The following is an 18,515-nucleotide window of genomic DNA, read 5'->3' on the forward strand; positions in this document are numbered from 1 at the left end:
GTGGATCTGGACCCCCATGGTGGAGTCCTTAACAGAGCGATGACCCACTGCAGCGACAACGAGGAGCAGAGTGATGACGGAGCAGAGAGAGCCAGGAACCAGAAGAAGAGAAGTAAAGGAGAGAAGCGTGTTTCCTTCCCCCCCGACGAACAGATAGTGTCCGGCTTCGCTGAGCACAGGGACAGAGAGGGTGAGCTGCTGTTTGAATACCAGTACACATTTGAGGCTGATTCATTATCACAATGTGTCTTTTTGAAGACTATGGTCATTGCATTGAGTCACCAATTAATTAAAAACGTTTTCACTCATACCCAGGGACGCCGTAAGGGGGTGAAAAGTTAGGACGATTCTAAGGGCCCGTGAATGAGTTTAAGTATCCTTTCATCAATCATCAATAATTAACAATAATAGAACGTTAAATTGATCATGTACTCACTAAACTTACGATTCATTTCACTTTTTTTCTTCCAAAAGTTAATTATCCAAAGCCTCTGTACACCCCTTCTACTTACATGTAATGGTTTGGTCCTGCCTCCAAACGCTGTGCGGTACCGCTCTTTCTAGCAGCAGAGTGAGAGCATGTGAGGAGGGATGCTAGTACTTACGTGTTAGCCATTTCTCAACCACTCACAAAGTCAGGCTTTCAAGAAAGAAAAGAAAGGAGAGAAAGACAAGAGAGAGGGACTAAAGGACGACAGCATGTCACCCAGTTTTTCAAAGAAAAGGTGGGTGTGGTCCATGAGTGGGGGAAATTAGTCTGTTAGCTAAGGTTAGTCCATTGTAAATAATAATTGTAATGTTTTGCTGACATTAAGTAGGCTACTGTTAATATCTTCACAGAAAATACTGAGGTTTTTCATTTCACTGCTCTTTTAGCTGACATTTAATAAATGCAGGTACATTTTTAGCAGCTATTCTTACTAAATCAGTTGTCCCTCCCCCTGGTGCCACCATCAGGCCTTTTCACTTCCATTTCCGTTTTGTTGTCCGTTTACACTTTAATACCCGCTTATTTTGTAGTTGGTATGTATATTTAATAAAAAGATCTGCTGCTTATGTTTTTTTTTTGTTATATTATTTTATAAATGATAATATTGGTGTTAATGTTCACTTTATTTTAATTTAAGAGGTCATGGGATGGTATATTTAAGTTATATTTATTTTGATTTGTAAATTTTCCATTCAAAAATGTTATTAAAAAGGCATGTACAGTACACCATAAAAGATGACTATTGAGGTCTATTGTCAGGAATGTTAGTGTTATATTAAATAGTGAATTCTACTGCAGCAGAATTTGCACGTCTGCTCAGTGTTATACGTTCACCGCTCATTGTCAGTAAATATTGTGCGGTTAGTATTGGACTACAAGATAGATGCAACAAGCCTGTACAGGTAGTTATTTAAAGCATAAATGAGTCGGTTGGGTTCTGGAGGTGTGGTTACAGCATTGTGCTTGGTTGGCGCGGCCTGTGCCTGGTGGTGGGGCCCAATGTGATATCTTTTCATGGGGCCCAAAATCCCTGGCGGCGCCCCTGCTCATACCATTACTTAAATAATCCCAAACATTCAGATGTCTTAATTTGCTGTATAATTAAACAACTTCTCTCTTTAAGCTCCTGAAATGTAGCATATTTTGGGTGAATATCTCACATTAAACAACACACTGCACACTTTCACTATATTGATGCTTTTTTTTCTATTGGGTATTATAGCTTGTTTTAATTGTATATCATACCTATCATACCTGGTACCTGAACCACTATTCATTACAATATATTTGGCTGTATCCAAACTCCTAAACACAGCTATAGATAAATGTGTGCTTTCCAAAAATTGTTCTTGCAACCATCAGGCTAGAATAACCTCTTTACCCTCATCACCACTTGAAATTGAATATAAAGCTGTCATATGTATCATGTTGTTAACTATCTTATTGGGCCAGTTTCAAATTGTGCAATCCTGTTGTGTCCATAACAGTCTATGGTCCATAGCTGTGAATGTAGTAGGAGCTGAAATCACACTTTAAAAACACCGTCCAGGGGCCGTATTCACAAAGGATCTTAGGGCTAAAAGTAGCTCCTAACTGGCGAATTTAGGAGAAACTCCTAAACATAATGGGCGTGTCAGTCTTAAATTTAGGACTCCTAATTGTATTCACTAAGAGCAATTCACAAAGTATTTTAGGCCTAAAAGTAGCACCTAAGTTTAGGAGAGCTTAAAAGTCCTCGAGAGGACTCCTAACTCAGTAAGACCTATTCACAAAGAATCTGAAAATGGCTGCGAGACTAAATGTTTTGGAGACAATGGAAGACTGTGAATTGATCAAGAGACATAGGCTAAATCGTGAGGGTATCAAACTTGTTGTGGAATTAGTGCGGGATGCAATAACATCCCCGACTAACAGGAATAACCCGATTAGTCCGGAAATAAAATGTTTGGCAACACTACAATATTTAGCAACAGGGAAAATGCAACTTTGCAATGCCGACGATTTAGGAATATCGCAACCATCAGTCAGCCGTGCCATAAACCAAACCATCAACGCGCTCTCTAGACCACATATCATCCAACAGTTTATCCGGTTTCCTTTGGACAATCAACAACTAGACAGGGTCAAAGCCAACTTCATGGCAATTGCAGGTATGCCCGTTGCGGTCGGTGCTATTGACGGGACGCACATAAAAATAATTGCGCCATCAAAAGATGATGACGTGTTCGTCAATGGAAAGAAAGTACATTCCATCAACACGCAGATTGTTTTCATTCATCATGATAGGGGGACTTGAACGGCGGTATGGGCTGTTATTGAAAGTGTTTAAGTGCTGGAAATATGCTCATTGGATATTAGTTTGCAGGGTGCTTTTAATTGCCTCCTTGATTTAATGCAATTTACGTATTTTTATTGTTTGCTCTCTCTCTTTAACGTGCATATACAACGTCATTATCGTGGTCTGCACAAACTTGTCATCATGCGTGTATTCTGCTAACTGCACTGTCCAAAACTATTTGATAGGAATACATTTCTAGCCTAGGCTATTTCCTTGTTTTTCGGTGATTTAGTGGGCTCGTTTGTGGGATGTTGCGGATGAGTTTCACCGAGACCGCCTGCTCTGAACAACCAATCACCGTACTGACCGCTTCTAAACTCATGCACGAGAATCGACGTAATCCATAGCAACGGTGCGTCACTCTTAGTTCACTCTTAGTGATTTATCCTTAGTATGAGTAGGTCTCAGCGGCTTTGTGAATAACCTTTAAGAAAAAACTCCTACGTAAAATGTTTTAGCGCGAGTTAGGAGTACTCCTAGCGGTAAGATAAAATGCTTTGTGAATACGGCCCCTGGTCTTTATTTATATTTGATTTAGCGTTCCTTAAATGTCATAATCTAAAAACCTCTCAAATGTGATCCAGCTTTTGAAGGAAAAAAAACTAATAAAAAAAGTGTGAGTGTGTCCATTATGAAGTTCCCTGTAGTCTTTCACATCTGGAATTTCCCATAAGGCTGTGCTTGATCAACTGAGACACCTGATTGGTTGATTTATTGTTCAGACAGACACTCATGTCCTTCTCACTTCTCACTGACGGCCATCTTCCCTGCAGTACACACACACACACACACACACACACACACACACACACACACACACACACACACACACACACACACACACACACACACACACACACACACGCACGGTGCAGTACAGTTGATCTTTCTCTCTGGATGCAGTGACTGAGTGTGTTCTCCTCCTCCAGTTGAGAGCAGCCTCACCCTGACGGAGGTGATGGAGGCGTACGAGCAGAGCTGCAGCAGACACCAGGTCCAGCCCAGAGAGCAGGTCCTGCAGCAGCTGCAGGTACAGACACACACTTCTCTCTCAGTGTGTGTGTGTTCATGTCTGACAGCACGCTCGTCTTTGTGGGCTTCACTGTTGGAGGCGGAGCTTCTTTTCTGTGGCTTCACCGCTCATTCTGCAGTACACTTAACACTGTTGACCACAACATACTAGACCGACTAGAAAACTGGGTGGGATTTTCGGCAACAGTTCTAAATTGGTTTGAATCCTACTTAAAGGTGGGGTAGGTCATTTTGGAGAAACCAGCTCGAGTGCGCTAGAATTTGAAAATACACAGCAGGAACAAACACTTCCTTACAGAGTCCCTCCTCCAACACACACGAATGCGCACATGACCAATGAGGGTACGAGATATGTTTGTGCACAGATGGAAGGCTGACAGGCACTTTTTACAGTACTACAGCTTCCACAGATTACTTTTTTTTATGGATTTTTTGTCAAAGCACTTAAGATATTCATTGCTATCGGGATGTTAAGAGCATTCCATGGAATATAACAAAAAGTGTATCTCAAGCCGGTTTCTCAAACGTACCTACCCCACCGTTAAAGGACAGAAAAAACGTTGTTTCTATAGGTAAATACACATCTGAGTTGACAAATATGACATGTGGGGTACCTCAAGGCTCAATCTTGGGGCCTCTTCTCTTTAACATATACATGCTACCACTGGCTCAGATAATGAAAAACAACAAAATAAGTTACCATAGCACAAATGTACATAACCATTTCACCAGGAGACTATGCTCCAATTCAAACACTATCAGAACTTTCTCCAATTAAACAAAGGTAAAACTGAGGTAATGATTTTTGGAGCGAAGGCAGATCGTATAAATGTTAGCACTGAGCTTCAGTCTGCAATGTTCAAAACAACAGATAAAGCCAGAAATCTAGGTGTAGTCATGGACTCTGACCTGAGTTTCAACAGTCACATTAAAACAGTTACTAAATCAGCTTACTATCACCTAAAGACAAATATCTAGGATTAACAGACTAATGTCACAGCAGAATTTGGAAAAGCTTGTCCATGCTTTTATCTTCAGTAGACTGGACTACTGTAATGGTGTCTTTACAGGTCTCACTAAAAAATATATTAGAAAGCTGCAGCTGATTCAGAATGCTGCTGCCCGAGTCCTTACTTAGAAAGTGGATCACATCACTCCAGTTCTGAAGTCTTTACACTGGCTTCCTGTGTGCCAAATAATTGATTTCAAAATACTGCTGCTGGTTTATAAAGCTTTGAATGGTTAGGCCAAAAATACATTTCTGATCTTCTTGCTAAATTATGAACCATCCAGAACTCTCAGGTCTTCAGGGACTGGTCAGCTTTTTGTCCCCAGAGTCAGAACTAAACATGGAGAAGCAGCATTCAGTTATTATGCTCCAAATATCTGGAACAAACTCCCAGAAACCTGCAGGTCCGCAGCAACTCTGACTACTTTTAAATCAAGGCTAAAGACTTTTATTTTTGCCGCTGCTTTTAATTGAACTATTCCTATCTTAAAACTGCACTGTAACTTTTATCCATGTATTTTTTCTTTTAATGTTTATTTTAATATCTTGGCTTTTTAATGACTGTTTTTAAATGCCATTTTGCCGCTGGTTTTAATTGATATATTTAGGCTTATTAGGGGGGGTTAAAGTCCCCTACGTGTATTAGGGTTAAAGTCCCCCCCGTAGGTAGTTAAAGTCATTATTGGGGTTAAATTCCCCTACGTGTGCCGTTTTGGTTTCAAGACCCTGGTTCGCGGAGGACACCAAAAAAGTCCTAGAAAAGACAACTTAAACTTAACTAATGTGCATTTATAAAAAGAGGAATAGTTTTTGGTGAAAACTAAACGTTACCATGGGGTACAGGAATCCGTTTTGATTTCAAGACCCTGGTTCACGGAGCATCCCAAAAAAATAAATAAAAAAAGAGGAATAGTTTTGGCAAAAACTAAAAGGTATCATGGGGTCAGATAATTTTACAAACGGGGGTTAGTTTAGCATGAAACAATTGAAGTAACTAAATGACAAGTTAAACAAGAAAGTAGAAAGAAAGGGAGGTGATAGAAAACAATTTCTGCTAAAAAGTGAGGAATGATTGAGAGTCAGACCTAAACATTTCAGATGTGTGTATCTCACACTGCACTGTCACTTTTATTCATGCATCTTTGCTTTTAAATGAGTGTTTTTAAATGTCATTTCATAATATGTTTCTTAATTCTTAATTTTTGTAAAGCACTTTGAATTGCCTTGTGTTGAAATGTGCTATATAAATATATATATATATAAAAACAGAAAACAAAAAGAACATCATACAACATCATTACAGGGGTACAAATTACAACCTATTCACAATAACAGGTATCAAATAACATTTCATCTATCCAAGCTTTCAAATTATGCAAGGGAACCAAAATGCTCAGTTTCAAAATAAATGGCATAGTGTTCCATGCTAGAGGAGCAGCACACATAAAAGGTTTAGTACCTAAAACAGTCCTAGCACTTGGCACATGTAATAAAACACATCCTGGGATCTCAGGCAATAGCTACTTGCCACTCTCTGTGAGATCAGAGAGAAGATATAAGTTGGGAGTTTACCCAACATGGCTTTATAGATGAACATGTACCAATGACTGAGACTCTGTACAGTTAGTGAAGGCAAACCTGCCTTGGCATACAGGGTACAGTGATGAGCAAGGGCTTTACAGTTAGTCACAAATCTCAGTGCACTGTGATAGGCGGCATCTAACTTGATCAGGTAGGTGCATTCATATAGATCAGATCACCATAGATCACTGGTAAAAAACCAGTGTTGGACTGCTTCTCGAACGTTATCTAGCAAAAAAGCTCAACCCCAACCTTTTTTTTTAATTCAAAAGATAAAACAAAACGGAACAGCACAATGAAGAGTGAAGTATGTCATTAATGATCTAAACCACTTAATCTGTAACGTTATTGATAATTTCAGAGAGGATCCAATGTGGTACATCGGATCAAAGATTACATCTGATAGTCTGGTATTCATCTCACTGTTGGCCTTTGTTTTCACCTGCTTAAAGTGTGTCTGACCAGAGGCCTGTGTCAGAGAGGGCCAGCAGACCCTGGATCTCTGCTATGTCTTCATTCACCCTAACCAACCCCCCCTGCTCACCTGAAATATAACGCTGGCTATCAACCTGCTGGGTCAACCCAGAGTTTCACTGTCTGCCAACGAGTATTCAGATAAATGGGGTGGCGGAGTTATAGAACCACTCAAAAACACGGATAAGTGTACTGCAACCGAGCGTGATACTTCACCATGACGATTAAACACATTAGACCCATACAAATAAGTTAAACCTTGACATAATTTGAATACATAATCCAGGTTTAAAGCAAAATACTTTCTGCATGGATATTTGTGTATAAAAACTTTACAATCTGCACACTGAGTTTTGATTGGTCAGTTGATCTCTTATCTCAAACATAACCTGCTCTGGAGCAGTAATATGCTCAGCATGGGGATCCCCTGGTGAAGTAAACCATAGTTCATCCTAAAGTTCATCACTGATCCCAGATCCTGTTCTAGGACAGACTTCTTTTGGGAATTGTGGACAACCTGATCCTCTGACAGCTTGTGGGTCTTGCTTCCGACCAATTTTCAATGATTAATGATTTTCTAAATCTCAGCTATGAAATGCCAAAACCTTGAGAATCAATGGTACAACAATTTCCTTCGGGATAAATAAAGTCCTATCTTATCTTATCTTGTTCTGCAAAAATACAACAATAGTATTAATTCATAACTTTTCTTTTCAATTATGATTTGTTTGTTTAAAAGCCTTATTTCTGTTTAGTTTCCTTACACATAAATCGACTTGATTACTTACTTGATTACGACTTGAATGTTAACCCATAACCAGTTTAAAAAGAAAAGTTCTCAGTGACAAAGCGCTAGAAGTCGACACTACAGATATGAAAGCTGCAAAATAAAATATTGCTTATAAGAAATGTGTGTACCCTGTTCTTCTATGCAACATCAGCAACTCAGCTTATAGAATAAATGTGCCATGCAGTTATATTACAACTCTCCAGAAAGGATCAATAATAACAATATAACCTGAGGAACTCATGCTGTCAGAGCAGATCCCACTGCAGACTGCAGCTCTTATTAAAACAAGGCCAACCCATGAACAGCTCACACACACACACACACACACACACACACACACACACACACACACACACACACACACACACACACACACACACACACACACACACACACACACACACTAAAAGCACCTCATTTTGATAATGTGCTTCCACCAGCGCTAACAGTATCTCCTCTCCAAACTAAAGTCGGAGAGCAGTTTAACTGGGGCTCAAGTTATCAGTCAATAAATCAATGTTTATTTATATAGCCCAATATCACAAATGTTACATTTGTCTCAGTGGTCTTCACAGTTTGTACAGAATATCAGTATGACAATACGACACCTTCTGTCCTTAGACCCTCACATCGTACAAGGAAAAACTTCCAGAGAAAACCCACAGTTTAAAGGGAAAAATGGGAGAAACATCAGGGAGAGCAACAGAGGAGGGATCCCTCTCCCAAGACGGACAGACGTGCAATAGATGCCGTGTGTAATAATAAAAGTTAGTGTGAATGCCGCACCACACTGTGTCTATTGAGGAAACGTTTTGATTTAAAGATCTATTTTCTCTCTCTCAATGATTCACATTTGTTAGTTTTTCCAATTGGTTTGTCATTTCTTTTCCACTTACACATTTACAGTGTGTGTTTAGGCTGTGTATCATAAACGTTTTTGTTCTTTAAAGAAATTAAGTTTGTTAAACTCCTGAATCAGGCTAAGAGATCACATCATTATTTTGAAAATGAAAGAGGCTCTGTCGAGTTTTCTTGCATGTGCCTTTGAGCTCTAACAAACATAATGCATGTACATTATTTCCTTACTCATAAAACATTTAAAAGCCTTCCTTTTACTTTTATATTGGGCTGTTGTTAACTTTGTCTGCTGATGAAAAGTATTTTTACCTTAGCAAGGTTAGCTTAGTGAAAGCTGGTGTCTAAATGTAAGGAACAGTGCTCCTGCGTTTCGGAACCTCTTTAGCATCTTGAGTCCTGACGGATACGTGTTCATTGTGTCAGCTTTTTCATTCAGACTCAGTCCCAGGCCTGTGTCAAATATCTGTTTATATATATATATATATACAGGACTGTCTCAGAAAATTAGAATATTGTGATAAAGTTCTTTATTTTCTGTAATGCAATTTAAAAAAACAAAAATGTCATACATTCTGGATTCATTACAAATCAACTGAAATATTGCAAGCCTTTTATTATTTTAATATTGCTGATTATGGCATACAGCTTAAGAAAACTCAAAAATCCTATCTCAAAAAATTAGAATAGTTCCTCAGACCAAGTAAAAAAAAAAGATTTATAACAGCAAAACACAATCAAACATTTGAAAATGTCCATTAATGCACTCAGTACTTGGTTGGGAATCCTTTTGCACGGATTACTGCATCAATGCGGCGTGGCATGGAGGCAATCAGCCTGTGGCATTGCTGAGGTGTTATGGATGCCCAGGATGCTTCAATAGCGGCCTTTAGCTCATTAGCATTGTTGGGTCTGGTGTCTTTCAGCTTCTTCTTCACAATACCCCACATATTCTCTATGGGGTTCAGGTCAGGGGAATTTGCAGGCCAATCGAGGACAGTAATGCCATGGTCAGTACACCAGTTACTGGTGGTTTTGGCACTGTGGGCAGGTGCCAGATCATGCTGGAAAATGAATTCCTCATCTCCATAGAGCTTTTCAGCAGACGGAAGCATGTAGTGCTCTAAAATCTCTTGGTACACAGCTGCATTTACTCTGGGCTTGATGAAACACAGTGGACCAACACCAGCAGCTGACATGGCTCCCCAAACCATCGCTGACTGTGGGAACTTCACACTGGATTTCAAGCAACTTGGATTTTGCTCCTCTCCAGCCTTTCTCCAGACTCTGGCGCCTTGACTTCCAAATGAAATACAAAACTTGCTTTCGTCTGAAAAGAGGACTTTGGACCACTGTGCAACTGTCCAGTGCTTCTTTTCCTTAGCCCAAGTCAGACGCCTCTTCCGTTGTCTTGAGTTCAGAAGTGGCTTGACCATGGGAATACGGCTATTGTAGCCCATTTCCCGGACACGTCTGTGAACAGTGACTTTTGATACCTGGACTCCAGCTTCAGTCCACTGTCTTTGAAGCTCCCCCAAATTCTGGAAGCGACTCTTCTTCACAATGCTGTTAAGGCTGCGGTCATCTCTCTTGGTTGTGCAGCGTTTCCTGCCACATTTCCCCCTTCCAACAGACTTTTTGTGGATGTGCTTTGAAACTGCACTCTGTGAACAGCTTGCTCTTTGAGAAATTTCTTTTTGTGTCTTACCCTCCTGATGGAGGGTGTCAATGACGGTCCTCTGGACAGCAGTCAGATCAGCAGTCTTCCCCATACTTGTGATTTAGTTTACTGAACCAAGCTGAGTGTTTTTCAAGGCTCAGGAAACCCTTGCAGGTGTTTCGAGTTAATTAGACGATTCAAGTGATTCGTTGAACACCCTACTAGTATACTTTTTCATGATATTCTAATATTTAGAGATAGGATATTTGAGTTTTCTTAAGCTGTATGCCATAATCAGCAATATTAAAATAATAAAAGGCTTGCAATATTTCAGTTGATTTGTAATGAATCCAGAATGTATGACATTTTTGTTTTTTTAATTGCATTACAGAAAATAAAGAACTTTATCACAATATTCTAATTTTCTGAGACAGTCCTGTATATATATATCATATTCAGTGAAGCTTATTCTGATTTTTGTCTGAATTTTTAGTTTACTAAAGGTCTCAGCATTTGATTCTTATCCTAGACAATGAAAACCATCACTGTTTTAGTCCATCAAAACTGTTCATGTTTGGCTGATTTTGAGAAGGTCGGAAAAAGAAATACGTTGCTGGGCCAGTGACATGGAACTGTGGTGGCGGGAGTTTTTTGTCAACAGGATTTCATTAAAGTTTATATTATTTTACATGTTGATTGTGTCACAGTAAGTGTACGAGATGGTGCCGTCTCGTCGTAGTTTCATCTATGTCTACGTGAAGAAGTGCATTGACAAATATATTTCGTCAAAGTTTTGATAAAAGAAATGTGAATTATCCTGCACATGTTTTCTTTAGCTTATGTCGTTATGCATAGAGGTCAAGAAGAGGTGGTTAGCAAAATACATTGGACATCTTATATTCATCCAGTTTACGACCACAGCTCATGTTTACTAGCTAACGGTCTTCTTCTTCCCTGCCTTTATTGCACATGGACGTGTGTTCACTGCATAACAAACTGCAGCCACCATGTGACCACTGCATTAGCCCTCTGGATGTCTGACCTACATTTTTCTGAACACAATAACTACCTGTGATTTAGTTTAATTATTATTTTAATTTATTATTTTACATTTTGGAGGCACTTTATGCCTTCAGTAGAGCGATGATAGGAATGTTGTGCTACAGAGTGTTGTGTCTGTGAATTAAAATCAGATGTTCTGTTCAATTGGACATTTGTATATAAATGTGCACGCCTACTTCACAATCACACTTTCATACACTCTCTAGTGCAAGTATTATAAACTCTTTCTCACTCACATATTTTCCCCCTTAATTAAAATAAACTCACTGATTCTCTCTTAGCCACACTTGAAACACACATTCTGCCATCTATAATTCATTTTATGTACATACTTACTTTACTTGGAGCAGCCCCCCTGCATACATTTGACTTGAGATCAAGGGGAATTATTTGTAGAAAATTAGAGACTTAGCAGTGCTTACATTAAACATACAGCCGTGGTATTATCTGGTGCTAATGAAGGCAGATGCGATGGAAGCGATTGTAGGTGGTCCTCCTGAAACAGTCAGATATGTACGGTTAAGCACTAGCTAAGAAGGGGAATATTTAGACCGAAAGGGCTGCATGCAAATGAATCCATAATAAGACGATGCAAAACGAAAAGAGGAACGCCTAAAGAGCACATTTATTAAATGAGGTCTTTTCAGGCGAGGGGCGATTCCCCGAGGACCGGCGCTGAAGACTATTTAAAGCTTCTTTCATTGCACCCTTGGGCCCCTTTGCACTCCTTTGAAATGTTGTAAGTGGATAAAACAGTATTGCTGTTGGTGACATCTTCTTAAGAGTGGTAAACAATAACAGGTCGGAGCCAGCGGGGTGTCAGGCCGCACGCCTACTCTGTGATTTCACTAAGCACACTGTGGAGTGTGTGAGCTGAGGAAGACCTGCACTCACACACACTCGCTTTGAGAAAAACTGAAACACTCCAGGAGCTAATAGGTTCACCCCCCAGAGGGACACATCCATTTACTGACCAATGTGTATATCACATTTATCTGAAAATGAATTTGTATCCAAGTCCATGCATAGATACAAAATAATATGTGTGCAAGCATACAGATAGATAGTAGGTAGGTAGATCACATTTATAAAAAATATAAAAAAATAATAAAATACTAAATAAACATAATATTACAAATATTGTAAATATACACATATATATATATGTATACATTCAGTCATTTTATTAGGATAATACCTAATCAGCCAATCACATGACAGCAACTCAATGCATGTAGGCATGTAGACATGGGCCGTGGCCGTTTCTCAATGTCGAGTAAACCTGCTGCAGAGCCACTATTTCAAGTATACTACGTCATCGAGTGGCGCCGAAGGACTGTTTAAATGCCCAGCATTCGGCGCCACTCGATGACGTAGTATACTTGAAATAGTGGCTCTGCAACAGGTATACTCGACATTGAGAAACGGCCAGGGTCTAGCCTACAGAGCGCTTCGTATTTACGTCACGTGATACAAGCTGTTCGGTTGCGCTGCTCCAGAAGCCTGCTAGCAAATTAGCTTACAAGCTAACTCAGCTGAAAAGGATCCAGAAACTTTACTTTTACTTTTTTACTTTAACCATTTTTTGGAGATCACAGACAGCGATGAAATAAAGAGAACCATGGCCAGGTAAATAAGAAGAAGCTGTCCCTTTAGCCCCCAGTAATGTTACATTAGTAAGTTAACAAGTAAATTATATATAGCTGATTTCATCAACACCTGTCCCGTGCCTCTATGCGCTAGCCGGCATCTCTCCCCCGCACATCAGATGACTAGGTATCGCTCAAGATGAACGGAGAACATAGGAGACAGACATCCGACACCCCTTGCATGGCCACATAGCACCCCCACGCAGGCTCCGATCCAGAGCCAGTTTTATGCAGACAACCAAACAAGCAGCAAGGACCAACATCTGGGAAGATGAATGGCAACAAAATGACACACAAGCTCTTGAATGGCTGGACAGAGGAATCACACAAACGGAATGCCTCACGACCTTGGCTGGACAACCTGGAAGTCACTTAATAGACTGCGTGTGGAACAGGGGAGGTGCAAAGCACTGATGAAAGTGTGGAACTACACCACAGAAGACACATGCAGTTGTGGATCAGTGCAGACAATGTCCCACCTACTGGAATGTGCCGATGCCCCCCGGTGCAGTCCAGAAGACCTGGCAGAACCTACCCAATCAGCTGTGGCCTGTGCCCGATACTGGCAGAACGACATCTGAGATTGCTACGGACTCGAAGAAGAAGCTGATGTAATTTAATCATATTATTTCATATTTAAAATAAGTCTTCATTTTTCTGTACTAATAAAACAATGTTTTTTTAAATGAACAAAAGCATGTTGTATAGATTGATTCATAACAATATTAGTGTTCTAATCTTAATAGCTGTGATTATAACAGTTTATTTTCTCCTTCTTCCTCTAAACCAGCCCAGATGATGTCCTACTGACACCAGGTCAGCACCTCCAGGTCCAGCAGCACCGTGACCCCCTGCTCTGCTGAAATACACAATTAAACATTTTCTATGACCTATTTTTTGTATTAATAAAATTAAACAGAATTTAAGACAGTTTAATGACCTATAGCAGCGGTTTTCAAAGTGTGGGAAGCTGAGCCTCCCTTCAGGGAACATAAGAACAGCCGTACCCCCCTCCCAATTATTATTGCTATTATTATTATTAGGGTCTGAGACCAGAGGTCGGCGGAGACCCTATTGAAATCACTCCCAAAACAGGGAAAACGACCGGCAAAAGCACAGAAAAGATTCGGAAATCATGACGGCAGATAGTCCGCGCGAGCCCAGTGACTTTCATGATTGATATCGCATGATTGATATTGTAGGATCAATTATCGCAAGAGCGTGCGATAACCATGCAAAACCCACACAAAAAAGGGAAAACAACGGACAAAAGCACTGAAAAAGTGGCCTAAATCATGACAGCAGGTAGTCGCACATTATTGATATTGGAAGGATTATTATTTTAATACATTCCGCGCACTTTTGAACCCCGCAACATATGTGAAAACTCACCAAATGTTGCACGCGCGTCGGAAGTGGTGAAAATTGCGACGTGTAATTGGTTCCGGAACTTTACATCAAAAATTGCGCAAGCCAAGCCCACTTCCGGTTACAACGTAATGCCCGCCACTTTAAAGAGCTTACGAAATGAAGGACAATACTGTTCTTATTACGATAATATATATACTATTATTAATGGGAAATCTTGTCATTTATGACAATATGCCCGCTGTATTTATAAATCGTGGTTTATTACAACTTTCCATGCTCGCTTCCGATGTTACACGACCGCTCCAAATAAAACAGCTTTCGCCGGTTAGTGACGTCACGCACGTCACGAGTAGAACACTTGTTGAATAATACACTACCTATATGGCTGATGTCGGACTCTGGAGACAGAATCGAGTGACAGTGAGTCGTCAATAGACTCGGTGTACTTTCAAGAAGAGGAGGATTTTATTGAAGAGGATGCCGGTGTGGTGGAATCAGATCATGCGGGCGAGTCTAACGTGGTGGAACCATACCAGTTTGAGCCACAGTATTCAAGTAGCGGTAGAGATACAGACGGGAGCGAACTAGGGGAGTGATGATCCTGGATTTGGCGGAGATCCGATGCGGCAACAGAACACAGACTGGTATACATTTGACTTTAATTCATAGAGATTCTCAACAAATAGTAAATCAATAATAATATATCGTAATTTAGCAGGCAAACTTGGCTCAGGCAACAGAACAGAGACTGGTATATACTATAATTCATAGAGATTCTCAAAAAATAGTAAATAAATAATAATGACTCTGCTGAAAAAACCAGCTTAGATAAATGTAGCTGGTCAGACTGTTGTAAATTGACCAGCCAGTAGATATTAGGCTGGAATGGTTGGCTGGAGAGGGGTTTTGGACACTTTAGCTGGCCAGGATGGCTGGTTTATTCATCTATCACGAGCTTATGTTTAATAATAGTATTAAATATACCCTCTTGGGAGCTTACCAGGATTCCAGGTGACCAGCACACATTAAATACTGGTATGATTATTTAAACTAGAGAACATAAATATATTACAAAGATTCATTGTGTCATGTATTCTGGTATATACCAAAAATAAAGACATTGTATAGTGTTCATAACAGTATTTTAATTTAATAAATAGCTAGTTAATATAATAAAATACACAGTAACAATACAATAATTATACAAATATAAACCAACCTGTAAATCAACATACACATCAAAATAAATATATTATCTAAAACCGGTGCATTTGATTTAAAATAAAAGTAATACATAGAATTCAATATTTAAATGGTAACAAAAAACGCAGGTAACACTATATATGATAAGAAAAAGGCAACAAAGAAAGTGTTTTTGTTTTTTTCTTGTTCATGTCCATAATGTTTCCCGTTGTGTAACCTCCAACCTTTCCCAATCTGGCCTGCTCTTCTGTCTGTTGAAGCCACTTCTTCACGCAAACTGAAAATAAATGTACAGATATAAGTACACTGTAAAAAGAAAACTTGACATTTACGTGAACATTTGGGCTGCTGTGGTTGCCAGAACCGTTAAAGTATAATACATTTCAAATTACAGTTGGTTGGCATAGACGTTACAGTCAACAATTGCTTATGGTGAATTACAATGGCAAAAACAAATAGAGCTAGTGTACACGGTGCAGCTATATTATCTTGGAAATAGAATAATCGGATCAGGATTCGGTATTGGCAGACAATCAATATCAAATTAATCGGATCATTATTAGCATCTGATCACCTTCGTCGACTTGCAGCCTAAATACAAAGATAACTCCACTCCTCTCCTACCACTCTTGCCTCGAATAAGCCTTGGTAGAACTAGTGTCCGAGTCATAGGGTCCAGAGGCCTGTACTACGATGCCGGTTCAACCTAACCTGGATATGTTTGAGTTAGCCGGTTGCGATAAATAAAGAAAACAAAGAAAACATTTTTAATAATGGTAATGATGGTAACAACAATAATATTAGTATAACTATTTATATAGCACTTACACAATTGCAAAGTGACTCTCACAACAAAAATAAAGAACAAAACAATAACAATAAAAAAACAAATTATTACAGGAATGTTAAGAGACAAAGAATTTTTTTTTCAGTTATTGCAATGCACTGTTGGAAATGACCTTCCAAGGGCTAAATTCAAACTTAATACCATAAATAACTGGGTACCAAAGTGCTTTACCTGATAGAACATGTTCAACACGGAGCAGCAACCATCCGGCTGGGCCTTTTGCTGCATATCATCTCCTCCCTCTCTCTCTCTCTCTCTCTCTCTCTCTCTCTCTCTCTCTCTCTCTCTCTCTCTCTCTGGCGTTAAGTTCCAGTAGATTTCTACTATCCAATAAAACAGAAATTCCCCAAAAAAATCATATTAAAAAAAGTTAAAAACAATGACTTGCTGTTGGCATTGAAATGGAGTGGGTGGGGGGAGGGTGTTAATGGATCACCGGAGCTGTATTAGATTAACATCTACACATGCCTATTGTAGTTATAAGTGCACTGCCCTGCGCCCTGTAGCACCATCCTTGATGGAGCATATGTGTGGGCTGGACCTGTATTTTACGGGAAAGGAGTTAGCAGAGGGTAGAGTTGTCGATTCTAGTTCTGTTTTCTGTGACTATCTGCCTCACCCTCTCAGACTTTCAGTTGCGCACGCTACTAAAGAGACGCGCTACCATGGAAACCAAACAATGGTGTAGCTGTATTAAAGTCCGAGCGGAAACAGTCCTGAGTAAATCTGATTTTGTCAAAAATCGGGAGAAATGCAGGAGAAATATGATCCCGGGAGGAAATCGGGAGAGGGCTATGAAAATCGCGAAAATCGGAGGGTTGGCAAGTATGATTACATTTTACAATTATATTGTTAATTCATACCAGAGCAGTGTGTACTAGGGATGTGCATCTCCATCACTGAGGCCGATGCGATGCGCATCTCGATACGTTGCCACGATACGATACATTAACGATACCTTTGAAACACCAGGCGATGCGATACGATACAATTCACCCCTGTTGCGATACAGTTCGATACGATTTGATTCAACATTATGCGATTCGGGGCGATACGATGCGATTCAACACGAATCAAAAAATATGTGCAAAAATAATGATACTTCAATATGGTACGACAGAGGATTTTTGTTTTATTCCTTATATGCAGCAAATCATACATTAACAAAAAAGTGCTTTACATATTTGGTACTGCACATCCCATCATGCCGTTTATTTTTTTACCTTTAAAAGCTCTCCAGAGTACAATTGTATAACACCTCACAGTTAAACAATGTAAGGATGCATTGCTCATGATTAACAATGTGCAAATAACAGCTACCATAGAGCAATGCCCATACAGCTGCCAGCCTGATGTGCTTAACACTCAGAGGCTAACTCACCAGTGAGCAGAAAGCAGTGGTTTCTATCTGAACAATAAAGAAAACAAATAACCTTTCACAAACAGGTATTTCATAACTGCTTACAGTAAGGAAGACATTTAAATTATTATTGTCCGTCACAGGCTGCTGTAAGCTAAACACCTCTCTCTGACAGAACACCTCACTGAGTGATTTAACTCATATGTGTCACTTTCAGGTTTCTCTTTTCAGCCGCAGACCCCACGTCGCCTCTTTATGTGCGTCGCTAAGTTCCTTGTACTACTTGTGTACTTTAAAGCGGCTCGGCATCGTTAACAATTTGCGAGTGATTTTTCAAGTTGACCGTCTGTAGTAATAGTGCCGCGCACATATAGCATCAGGACGTTACTGATGGGGTGCGGCTGCGGAGTGATATTGTGTGTATGCAAGTCCAAATCTAGGACAGATCTATGTATCATGGCTTTAGACCTGTTAAGTAATAAAGATACCTCATACAAAGGTCCACGGATACCTTATTACTCTCCATGACCTGCGGTCAACTATATAGCATAAATGACTATTACACCGTCTTTCTTGAACAATCCGAAGTGTTGCCAAACGTTTGATTTGTAGGTATTTTTCGGTACGCTGTGTTTCTCTTTCTCCTCAACTTCCGTGTGTGTTGATAACTGAGACTCTCGTTCTCCGTAGTGGCGAAGCAAATATCAAAGATCGTCTCTGCTGAGCGTTGACAAGATGAGGGGATATTATATGAATGAATCGTTTTTTTACCGATGCAAAGACGCTACGCAATT

The 18,515-nt window shown here is 39.7% G+C and overlaps 1 protein-coding gene across 1 annotated transcript in view; it reads left to right on the top strand.

Moving 5' to 3' along the window:
• Nucleotides 1–39: 39 nt before the first annotated feature.
• Nucleotides 40–18,515, top strand: part of LOC307013663 (protein phosphatase 1 regulatory subunit 37) — a gene marked incomplete at its 5' end in the record, with an annotated part of 119,889 nt that continues 101,413 nt past the window's right edge. Inside the window, 2 exons of the mRNA XM_079641139.1 lie at nt 40–190; nt 3,758–3,858. Of these exons, the coding sequence (XP_079497265.1) occupies nt 40–190; nt 3,758–3,858 (252 nt within the window). The remainder of the gene's footprint in view (nt 191–3,757; nt 3,859–18,515) is intronic.

Source organism: Notothenia rossii (assembly GCF_949606895.1).
Source record: "Notothenia rossii genome assembly, chromosome: 7".
Lineage (NCBI taxonomy): Eukaryota > Metazoa > Chordata > Actinopteri > Perciformes > Nototheniidae > Notothenia > Notothenia rossii.